At 41.8% G+C, this 12446-nt stretch overlaps 2 protein-coding genes across 22 annotated transcripts in view; one reads left to right on the forward strand and one right to left on the reverse strand.

The window, feature by feature from the left end:
• The window catches only part of ADGRB3 (adhesion G protein-coupled receptor B3), a 461440-nt gene that overhangs the window by 363009 nt on the left and 85985 nt on the right, over positions 1 to 12446 (forward strand). The window lies entirely within an intron of this gene.
• On the reverse strand, positions 1856 to 5502 carry LOC144246072 (uncharacterized). Its single transcript, XM_085576384.1, has one exon. It carries the CDS (start codon positions 5377 to 5379, stop codon positions 2311 to 2313), a length of 3069 nt encoding a protein of 1022 aa, XP_085432510.1. The 5' UTR covers positions 5380 to 5502; the 3' UTR covers positions 1856 to 2310.

Here is a 12446-nt window from a genome sequence, read left to right on the forward strand (position 1 = left end):
AGATACACCCTGCTCTTAGATATTCTCTGATTTTAGTGTATTCCACATGGATAGCTCTGTGCCAAATAAAACTTCATCTCCTCCTGCTGAGGCACTGTTTTGTTTTTTTTTTCTTCTGCAGATAATTTTCTGCAGTACATATTGTTTTAAATGAGAACTGTTTGCATCCCATATACATTAAATTTTTAATACAAGACTCAGTGAGACATAGAGCCAGAGGTTAGTCATGTGGTTAGCCATGCAGTTGATGACTTAAAATAAATGAATAGATTATATTTCCTTTAAAATGTTTAATAAGACATAATTTGTATATAATGAAATGCCTGTGCTCAGTCAATGATAATTTTGCTACTTAGGAACAATCTCAAGTCACACACACTCAAAACAATACAGAAGCATTTGCTTTCCATCTAAAGCTGTATGGTAAATATTCATGTTTCTTTGAGCTTTATGGGACATGTTGCATTTTGCTTAATTTTTTATGGTTATTTACCTTTCAAAATAACAGAATCTAAATTGGAACAGAGCTCAAAGCATTTCAGAAAAAAAAATGTTTATATATGCTAATGACTTCTAATTAGGAAGAAAAATACTAGAAACTAAGATAATGTGTTACTAGCAATACAGTTACTGTGTGATTGTGTATGCAGTGCCTTCCAGGCCCTAGAGAGTTTGAGTGGAGAAGGGCTGACCAACATACTCAGTAGACAAGCCACCCATTCCTCTCCTCTTGAGCAACAAGGAAAAGTCCTTTTTGTGAAAACAGAGCTGTGGTACTTCTGACTCTGTGGAGAAGGGAGTCACAGCAAGATTATTTTATTTCTTAGTTAGTTAGTTTCCTAGTCTGAAAAATGCAGGTAACTGATGAGCATGGTGATGATGCTACATTGCCAAGTGGATTTGATAATCTCAGAGGTCCAACTGTAACAATTCTATGATTTTATGATTATTGGGCAGGAGCAAGTGTATAATGTCTTTTACTGGCTATCAGAAAGGAGAAGAGAGAACTTTTAAGCCAGACTGTCTTGGTAGCAACCAAGTACTCCTTTACATTCCCTCTGCTCTGGAGCATGATCCTAGTTTTAAAGGCTGCATTTTCCATTCTTACTGACTCCTTGCAAGGAGTGTTCATAGTGAGTGGAGATTTCTCTTTTAGGCTTGCATGTGGAAAAAATAATCTGTTTTCAAGTTTCAGACTAAAAAAGAAAAAAATATCACTGCATAGTCTCCAATTTCATCAGTTGTAGTTTCTTTTTCTTCTCTTCAGTTATTTTATCTTCATTCTTCATTAATTGCTTGCCTTGCTTTTATGATTTGTGATCTTATGCTTTTGGTATGGCTTTTCTCATCCACTTCATTGTTCATGACAGTTCTTTGTCATCCAACATGATGACCAAAGCCAATATTTGGGAATTCATGGACTTCTATACAGGGCTTCTCCATTTTCAAATAGAAAGACAGTTTTCAGGGTACCAGCTTTACCTTCTGATCATATAGGTTTTCTTCAGCATTTGTATTTCACTGGAGAAAATTTTTCTGGTAGTAGTGAGGAACTGTAACTCATAAGAAAGAGAAGCAGCATCCAGCTATAGTATTCAAGTCTTTAGTGGCTCTAGCCAGCTGTTGCTTCTCTTTCGACCGCCACTTTGCTCTCGGGGGTTACTCGCCGCTGTCCCCCGTCCCTCCCCGGCCCCCCGGGACCCTCCGGCTAGCTGTCCCCTCCAGGGGCCGGGGTTTTCCGCGGTCCCGCTGCCCTGGGCTCACCAGGCAGCGTGTGGGTTAGCACGGTCCGAGCTGCGGTGCTGCCTCAGTCGCCGCAAGGGTTCGAGATAAAGAGACCAAGAGAGACCAATGGTATGCTTGTCCAGAGAGATTGTATTGCCTGAAGCATTGCAGTGACCAAAGGCCCTGGGCTATTGCCCAGATACAGTTTTATACAGCAAAATTAAGAGATAAGGTCTTAAACAATAGAGACAGTGTTCAGCTAAGGCACATCAGAACCACCCCAGGGGCCAGGTCCAATGGGAACTGCTCAGGGGTGGGGAGAAGGGGGTCTACAGAGGAATGCTGAAGCGGGACTTTCCCGAAACAGTGGAGCATACATAAATGTATCTTTTCCCTCAGTTTCTCATTCCCAAAGCCTTTCTAAAACAATGGGGCATACATGAATGTATCCTTTTCCTCAGTTTACCATTCCCAAGGCCTTTCTAAAACCTTCCTCCACGCTACCATGCCAGCATGACTGCAACAATTCCCCGCTTTTCAATTACTAAGATGAACGATGCCTTGGGAGAAGGTAAACTGTGGCTCTTAAACTGCAGTGTCTTTCTGCTTGTCGTCTTCCCACCAATCGCTTTCCGTGGCGGCAGCAGCGATGAAAACCGGCGCAGAAGCCTTCGGCTTCGAGGTGATGACCTTGGAGACGATCCGCTTCAGAATTCCAAATGCTAACAGAACTAAAAACAATGCAACTAGAAAGTAAAAGATGTCTTTTAAAAGAGACACTGCCCACCCAGAAAGGTCCCAGTCTTTGAACAGATTTTTAAACCAATCCTCATTTTCTTGCTTCACATTCCCAATGAGGCTTCTCATTTCCTGAATGGACGAGTGGACACTCTGTCCTTTAGATGACAGATCAAAACAACACAACCCATCAAATTCTTTACATCCATGACCATGTGCCAACAGCAGGAAATCAATAGCTGCCCTATTTTGGAGGGTAGCCTTCCTGGTTATTTCCTCATCTTCTAGGAGGTCACTCAGGGCTGCTGATGTTAAATTTGCCTGCTTGGTCACCCAGCATTCTAGATTGCCTAATTCACTCAATGCTTTGGCTGCTGCAACCCATGGTAAAAACACAGAGACAGCAACTCTTTTGGATTTTGCCCAATGATAAATTTCTGCATCACAATGTTCATCAAATTGGCTTGCACTCCGCTTAGTAATTTTTTTCCCACTTTTTGCTTGCCCAATTGGAATTTGGGTCATGTTGGGGGAAGCAAGGGTCAGATGCCCAAAAGTACATGGACCTCCAATAAGACGAGATGGGATTCCTGGGTATGCTCTGTCCCCACAGATAAGAAACATTCCCTTGTCCAGCTTGCGTGGACGGAAATCAGTGGTGGATGCAAATTTCAGCTTGTAGACAGCTGTGCACCATTGACCTGCTCTGAATTCTACCTTGTACTGTTTAACATGCTCATATAATTTTACTTCTTTGGTTGGGGAAAAATCAAATTGAATGCAAAATTCAGCTTTTGCAGAGCCTAGGAGTTCTAATTCCTGGGGCTCCCCCTCAGCAGTGGGCAAATGTGAAACCCACCCTTGCCACAAAATGAGGGGATTTCCCACTTGTGTTTCAACTTGTCCTGCACCTTTAGGTATTTTATTTTCGTTCACCTGCTTTTGCAAACGGACCAGACCAATTGGAAACTCGTCCTCCTTACTTGGAACCCCTATTAAACATGTGGACATCGGATTTTCTGCTGAGGCAGTGGACAAACACATATGATCCTGTTGCAAGGCTTGGGCTAGCGTGACCCACACATTTTTCTTGGGCTGTGGAACAATCCATGCATCCACCGTGGAAGGGTAGATGACCATTCCCTGGAACCAAACGATGAGCAGGAATGTGGAAATTGACATTCTGCTAGTCTGAAAGAAAGATAAAATCATACAACAAAGTGAACTAACTCTGAAAAAGATACAATTTGCTCTGCCAGTATAAAGGAAAATGATTCTCCCCCCTCCCGCCTTCCCCCCTTGTCGAGGAGGCCCTTCAGATCCTGGAGTCCTGGGGGTTGCTGCTCCTGAAGCAACCACCCTTTCCCGTGGCTTTATCACTGAGTCCTCTGTCATCAGCATAGCTTTCCTGGTGCACTCCTTGATGAGCTGATCGAGTGTGGGGGGAGGCGATGATGGAAGAGATAGGATGATTCGCTGACAGACTTCATTTGCATTTGTGGTGACCAGTTCTAATGTAAGTTGGTCTTGGAGCTCTGGATTTTGCACCCTTTTTTCCACAGAGGCTCGCACTCGATCCACAAAATCCATGAATGGTTCTGAAACAGACTGCTTTAAAGCGGTATATGAGACAATAGGGTCTTTAGAAGGCATGTTAAAAAATGCACGTTCTGCTGCATCCCTGGACAGGTCTAACACTGCTCTGGGAATGCCTGCTGCTTGCTTTTCAGCTTGGCTCCAATCACCCTCACCCACTAGATGTTCTAAAGTGATTTCCTCATCCTCTATATCTGTGGAAAGGCTTGGACTTTGCAGAATCTCTGGGAGGAGATCTGCTGCAAGTCTTTTCCACGTTCTTTCCCACAATCTAAACTCTGACTGAGGGAGCAAGCAACTGAAAAGACGTTTCAAATCAGCGGGGACAAATGTTTTGGAGCATATAGTAGCTTTCAAAATGCTCTTAAAAAATTCACTTCTTTCCCCAAACTCACGCTTCGTTTTGCAAAGTTCCCTAATACTATCATACGAAAGGGGCTTCCATTTGGCGTTCTGTCCCCTGGCATTATAAATCACAGGGGCTAAGAACGCAGGCTTGGTCTCTCTGAGCACTTCCCGGCTGACAGCCTGGGCGCTGCCGTTGCCAGAGAGACCGGGAGAGGGAGGGGGAGGAGGGCCGGCTTGTGAGGGAGTGGCCGCAGCCGGCGGGGCTGCGTGGAGCGGGGCAGGGACAGGGACAGGGGGTGGTGATGGAACTGCGAGAGGAGGAGCTGAGGGCTGGACCGGGGGCTGGAATGTGGGCTGGATCGCCGCAAGGGAGGAGGGGTTGGGGTCAGGGACAGGCGGAGGGGGGAATGCGAGGGCTGGGGGCATGTTCTGGGCTGGCACAGGGAGCAGGGAATGCGGGGATGGAGAAGGGAAAACCGCGTGGCCACCTCCATCTTGTGGGGGCTGCACGGGGGGGGGAATGGGGGGTGCAAAGCATGGGTTTTCAGCTGCGGGAGCAAAAGCAGGAGGAGGAGAAGGGTTAGAAACTAAATCTACATCTGCACAGTTAGTTTTCTCACCGCAGGGGGTGCGGGGGGGCACCGGGGACGCGACAGGGCGCTTTTCTGCTCCTTGGGCGCCCTGAGTGTCCGCACTCTCTTTCACAACATCGTAAACGACCAAAAACATTCTCATAAAACCTTCTTTCACTGAGGGATCTCCTGCCTTTGTCCTTTCACTCAGCACTGCACCAACACGCTTCCAAAATCGTCTTTCTTTCGCTACTTGCTCTGTTATCTCCGGAAAACTTACTGATAACCATCTGACAAACTCTTTTACAAGGCTCTTAGGAAATTTGACACCTGCACTCAGCAGGGGCTCCTGAACTTGTTTATAAATCTCTTTCTGCTGTGTAGTCAGCCTAACACCCATGGCTGGCTTCACAGCAAATCTCAACCAATTACTGCAGCAAACCCAAAGTTCTAAAGCTACGACGGAGACTCCCGTCACGCCTGCGCGCCGGCGTGTCCCCCCACGGGCACACAGGAGCCGATGTCTCCTGGCCGGGCCCCTGCCCCCCAGTACCGAGACTCACCCACCGCCGTCCTTTAGACACCACTGCAGCAACGGTTCCCGAACCCCGGGCGGTCTCCCGGGTGTGGAGAGGTGCCGTCCGACCCGTGACGACCTCGCCGGACAGAAATCGGCGTCTGTCTCCACGGCAACAGTCCCGCTGGGCTGTGTGGAGAGGCAAATGCCTCACACCACCAGCGTGATCCCAGAGCTTCTCCCCGCGGAGCCGACAGCCTGCGTAGCGATTTATTCACACCGCTCTCCGCTCTGCAGCTCGCGGTGACACTGCGGTGTCTGGAAAAGCTCCTAGCCAGTGCACTGTTCACGACGGCTGCGGCAGGCTTGCTCAGACCAGTGCAAAGCCCCACGTTGGGCGCCACTTGTTGCTTCTCTTTCGACCGCCACTTTGCTCTCGGGGGTTACTCGCCGCTGTCCCCCGTCCCTCCCCGGCCCCCCGGGACCCTCCGGCTAGCTGTCCCCTCCAGGGGCCGGGGTTTTCCGCGGTCCCGCTGCCCTGGGCTCACCAGGCAGCGTGTGGGTTAGCACGGTCCGAGCTGCGGCGCTGCCTCAGTCGCCGCAAGGGTTCGAGATAAAGAGACCAAGAGAGACCAATGGTATGCTTGTCCAGAGAGATTGTATTGCCTGAAGCATTGCAGTGACCAAAGGCCCTGGGCTATTGCCCAGATACAGTTTTATACAGCAAAATTAAGAGATAAGGTCTTAAACAATAGAGACAGTGTTCAGCTAAGGCACATCAGAACCACCCCAGGGGCCAGGTCCAATGGGAACTGCTCAGGGGTGGGGAGAAGGGGGTCTACAGAGGAATGCTGAAGCGGGACTTTCCCGAAACAGTGGAGCATACATAAATGTATCTTTTCCCTCAGTTTCTCATTCCCAAAGCCTTTCTAAAACAATGGGGCATACATGAATGTATCCTTTTCCTCAGTTTACCATTCCCAAGGCCTTTCTAAAACCTTCCTCCACGCTACCATGCCAGCATGACTGCAACAGCCAGCTGGGCATGTTTTGCTTCCAGATTATTTCTTATAGAAGAGCTTATCACATTCCTGGACTGTTGGAGGCTCCAACCTGGACACTGACAGAAGCAACTTCCTTAAGATTGACATACTTGTAGAAGGAAAGTTCTTTCTTTCTATTTCCGTCCCCTTTTTCTGCCTCTCTTTAATTTTCTAAGTTAAAAGGCAGAGATCTTCCTATTCACTTGGTCCCTCTACATTTCTTGTCCAATTTTTCACTTGACTGTCAATCTTCTCAACAGATAATTTTTTTAGAGTAATGGCTATCCTCTTCTGTTGTTGCCTTCAAATTATCAAATTCCCTTTCTCAGTGAGGATAAGTTGAACATTTCAAGCTCAGTTATAAAAACTGAATGCCTTATAGATAGAAAAATGAGAATTAAAGTGTGGTTATGAGATGTGATATCTCAGTAAGACTCTTATGATGTGCCAGTGAGACATATATTGTGTGCAAGGAGTTCTCCATTGCAGTGCTTCTCACATGAAATGTTTTGTTTTTCTTTCTGTTACTGAGCTATAGTTTAAAAGGCTGTGGGGAGCAGAGCTTATATTACGATTTATATTTAATATAGAACTATAGTATATAATGATGTCATATATAGTATATTTTGCATATTGTGGAATTGATTAAGGAGGCTTCCACTCAAAATAAAGTAGCCCTGGCTGGGGGTTATATTCTAAGCCAGACAGCAATCTAATGCATCACTGAACTCTTGCAGCCCCATGGCACAGAGTAGGACTGAGAAACTGCCTCATGCACAGGTACAAAATAACCCAATGATGTAAGAGCCTCTTCTGAAGTCCCTTCAGGAAACCATCCATTCTGGCATGTGACTGTCCTGTTCCTGTATGGCTTTATGCTATCATAGGAAATCACACTGTATAGCATTTTTTTCTTTAGTAAGCTGACCATCCTTGCCGTACTTCAAATACTTCAAGTACTCTGTTATGTTCTAAAGTAGGCCATTCTTTGCTTAATTTATGGCTAATACTACCTTTTAAAAATCAAATCTACTTTTACAACATTTTGAGGGTTTTTTTTCAACCTGTTAACAGAATGAAACTTTTTAAAGAGACAAAACTTAACTCAGTAAATGAAGAAAGATCATTTATTAAACACACACTTTCCAGGTTGATCTTAGGCCTTTTTTTATCTCTCTGTTATCAGAGATTGAGAACATCAGATTTGTGCTCAGACCATGATGTCACATCCTGTTTCCCTTTTAAAATCAATGTTAAACTATGGGCTGGTTGAAGAATATTGAACTGCACTGGATGTTAACTTATACCTGCAGCCAGTAAAGCCTTGCAAAATGGCAGGAGAGGTGTAACAGCAGAACTACTTGAAAACCATCACAATCACACACATCAGTATGAATCACTACATAAGTGGAAGATTGTGAAAATCAATTCTGAAGTCTTATTCAAATCCTTTGCATTCCTTTCAAAATGCAAACAGGCCATAAAGCCTCTGCTGCCTAGTTAAGTAGTTGGTTTACAATTCCTTTGTTTCAAGAGTTCAGCACAAAGTAGTTCGAATGCACTAGCAAATATATCCTTCTTCATTTTTTCTAGCAGCATGTCAAGGAGTAATAGAATAGGTGCTGTTCCCTTAGTTTCTCTAATTCCAAATATGGGATTTGTTCCCTCCCAGCTCTCATTTAGGGGCAGATTTTCCATACAGTGCTTTCTAAGATGCACAATAGCCCCAGATTGTAATAAGGGCTGTGTAACATGAAATCCTGCAGAGCTTTGAAATTTAGCTTAAAAACCCTGCAGTGCTTTAGAAATGATGGCTATTTATTTAGCGATATGTTGGAGCAAGAGTGGTAAAAGGCCCAGGAGTTTCACAAATATTTCTGGGACAGGATTAAGGTGTTCCAGATAGGACCCATTCAAGGAACACCATTTTGTATTGACTATGCCTGCCAAATAGCAGTTTACCATACATTTACTATACTTTTACAAACTGTCATAAAAACCTAACTGTGGCAGATCCAACACAGAAGCAAAATTTATATTTGCATTGTATTAACTTGTTTTCCTGTGGGATGCTCTTCTTTGTAATACATATAGCAATCTCTTTTGTTTCTTAATTATTTTTAAGCCATCTTTTCTTATGGGACGGTTTTCTGTACACTGAATTAGAGTGGATTTGAAATTAATAGATCTAACCATTTGTACAAAGCTATAGTAAGCAGAACATTGAATCAACAGAATGTGATAGTCAATCGCACCTACAGCTGAATCAGACCATAATTGTGAAGTGAATACTTGCCCCACCAAAGCTCTGGGACCTGTGAGAAAGTTCATTTCAAGATAGTTCTTTTGTTGCAATGATTGTGACAGGCTAAAAAAGCTAAAGTAACCATTATTACCCAGCTAAGTGAACCAATTAGTTTTTAAGTCATTCTTCCTGAGCAGTAATTCAGTCCTCATACTTAACACCCTTACAAAAATTTTGTATGTTTCTTTCAAAAGGCTAAATATTTCATATTTCCATTATTATTTTAAAAATAATTATTTTATTGTTGTTTTAGATTTTCAGAGAATATTCAATGCATCTCTTGAAAATACAGAATTCCAGAGCAGTTTGGAATAAATTCTAAAAAGCAAAAACTCCATTAAATCCTGTGGAATTTTCTTTGTGCATGTATATGTGTGTATGTGTGTGCCTGTACACTGACACGTGTAGTGCTTTCCAAATAGGAATCCATCATATAATATTTTTTTTTTAATACACAACTTTCTTTGGTTATGGTGGGATCTTCAGGTGTGGATGAGAGTAGAATACAATTCATTACTGACTAGATCAAACAGACACAGAACCCTGAAGTCAAAATGCAACACTGATCCATTTCCATTATGAGCAAATGATGAGAACAAAGACAACGTGCCAGATATATATAATAATTCACAAAAATATCTGAACAAAGGGATATGGGGAACCTCCTATATATGCTGTTGAATCAAAAGGCAATATGCCTTATTTTTATTTTTTCCTTTGTTTGAAGATATACTTGAAAATTATTAAAATTGCTAATTTCTTTTGAAATCAAAGCAAAATAAAATGTTTAATATTGCAATATTCTAATGCATATGAATTCATAATATTATTTATATATTCCTTCAGTCTTATATGAGGTTAGTATCAACCAAATAGAAGAATTCAATCAAAAATAAGTCTTCCTTAGTTCAGAAATATTTCAGAGTTAAAAATAATGTTTAGAATATTAAAGAGGATGACAGTGGCAGGTGAAGGCTTTTATTCTAACAGCACATTTGATATCTTTCTACATATTTGACACCTGGTTCTCTATATCACATGTTCTCCTATATAATTTGTCTCACATTCATGGAATTTTAGTTTTTGTTAGACGTATCAAAAATTTTTATGGCTACAAGAAACTGTGAACAGGCTACAGATCCGTGAGCAAGCAGCTTGAATTGATCTTATTTTGCCCAGTGATGCACAGTGCTTTTCAGTGATCTGAGAATCGAGGCATGTCTTATGTTAAGTAGTCATGACATTATATCCAGATTAATTTATTACTCTTTCTACTAAATTTTTCTGTGAACAATCACAATACTGACAAGGCTGCCATATTCACATTTTTAAGCAGCTAATGGAGCTGATTTGCCTAAAGATTCCCAGGGTACAGTGGGTGTTCCAATCCTTTCACAAAAAGAAATTACAAGTTGGGCTCTCTTAAGTGACTGTGTCACTTTCTTTATGCCTCTAGATTTCTCCATCTCAGCAGAAGAAACTTTAGTATAGATTTGCAATCTAATACTGAACTGATTTAAGCTTGCAGCTTTTTTGTCACTGTTCTTGCCATGTATAAGCACTAGTTCATGTAACATAGAGAACTTTAGCCCGGTTTTCAGCACCTTCTCTGTCTTTAGGATAGGAAGAACTATTTATTAATCTAACTATAGAGTTTAGTATGGTGTTTAGCATTTAACTTGGCTTTTCTTAATGAGATAGTATTCATAACTTACTCTTTTCTTGAAAATACTAATATGCAAGCACACTAGTCATGAAATTCATCTATGTTGTGGCAGCTTAACTTATAGTAGCAGAAGATACCACAGATGCATAGACAAGGGGCTTTAAAATTGTTTGTATTTTAATTATTAAGCACATTCCACAGGGTACATCCCCAATGATATGTGTGAAATATCATTTGAACTTCAGTAGTCTAGACTAAAGGAAGTTAGTGAAAATTCTGTGCCAACTCTAGTACCTTCATGACTTTTCCTTTCTGGAGGACTGAAACACTTGAGGTTACTACCTTTAATTAAATTTTTTTAAGAATATATATATTTTTTCTTATATCTCATGACTTCCAGGTTACAATTTCATAATTGCTTCAAAATGTACCTCCTCTGTAGAGTGGAACTGCTGAGCATTTTCTTGCCTCCCAACCCATGTATGACACAGAAACCAGATATTCCCCCAAGCACCAGCCCTGAAGGGCTTATCCTGTTCTGTGTTCTGAAAGCACACCAAAACTATAGTGACAGAGCAAACCTCCCAAGAAAAGATACCCACCACTGCTTTTTCTTTCTCCCTTGAAGTGAAGGGATAAATTTAAATTTTCCCACTGTCAAGTTTTGTACTACAGGTATTCATGTTAAAATATAGTTAGGAGTCTCCTGCTTTTCTGAAACCAGCGGAAGGTAGAAGAACTCAGGGCTAATTTATACAAAGCAGCATCTGTGGAATTCAAATGCTAAGTGGAGATAATTTAAATTTTAAAAACTGTTTTTCTCTTCTGATCTTGTGTGAAACCAAACTGCCTGTCAGTAACACCTTCTTAAACAAGGATTATAACATATCAAGCATTTATGCATGGAAGTGTTGATATTAATTATCTTTCCATAACAGGAATGTGCTGTTGGTTGATTGTAATAGGATTTAATCATATTTAGACAGTTCTCAATCTTACCTAAATACACATCAGGTACACTCCTTCAGCAACAGTTAGGCTGCTCCTTGGTCAAAGATTTGTACATAACCCCACTGCTCCCAGTGATGGAGTGCTGCATCCAGGAATGCCCTGGGATTGGTGCACAGCACTGCTCCCTGGCACATGGAGGAAATAACTGTACGTATCCCATTTTTCATGCCAGCTGGTCTGTGTGCTCATCAGTGTTATTTCCTAAGACTGGTTTCTATACACATTTTGTTACAAAATATGACTGTTGAAATGGTGCATTTAACATATATGTTGCATTTGTTTAGATTCTTAACCGCAGTGTCAAGTTTCCTTTAAATGAAAAAGAAATCAAGCTGATAAAGTTGTTGACATTCAGATTCTTTCTAAATTTTTGTCATTACTGTCTTTCTCTTGTGATTATATACTCTGAGATAAAGAAATATACTTTTAAAATGTGAACTTTCACAGTTTTAAGCCAGAGCTTTTATAGATTTCCAATCACCTAAATAGTTGAGAAGTAGCATTTAATTTGCAGAAAGACAAATCTTGGCTACGGCCTATACAATTAAGCAAATGAAAGCTGTTAGCCTTATTTAGCCTTATTTTCATATATTCCATAGCATGAAAGACAACATTTTTTTCATTTTGGTATATTCTCACACCCATTCCAGTGTTGCAGGCAAGATTATAGCAGATTTTGAGATGTTTGTAATGGATTTATTACATTTAATGAGCATGCAATATATGGTTCCTCAGCCTTGGCTGACATTTTGAAATTAGGCTTCCAGCAGTGAAATCTTGTCAGGGATGGGTTTTAGATTACTCAAGCTTTCAGGATTAGAGCTTTTTGTACATAATGTCAAGTACAGTCGTCTGTTAAATGCTAAATGAGCATACCATTGTTAATACAGTAACAACACAGAGAATAGACTCTAGAGGGTCTAAG

Source organism: Lonchura striata, chromosome 3 (assembly GCF_050655825.1).
Source record: "Lonchura striata isolate lonStrDom1 chromosome 3, ASM5065582v1, whole genome shotgun sequence".
Lineage (NCBI taxonomy): Eukaryota > Metazoa > Chordata > Aves > Passeriformes > Estrildidae > Lonchura > Lonchura striata.

What these genes read in the sequence shown, in the direction of transcription:
- LOC144246072 (XM_085576384.1), bottom strand. Translation starts at nt 5,379, where the DNA reads ATGGGTGTTAGGCTGACTACACAGCAGAAAGAGATTTATAAACAAGTT.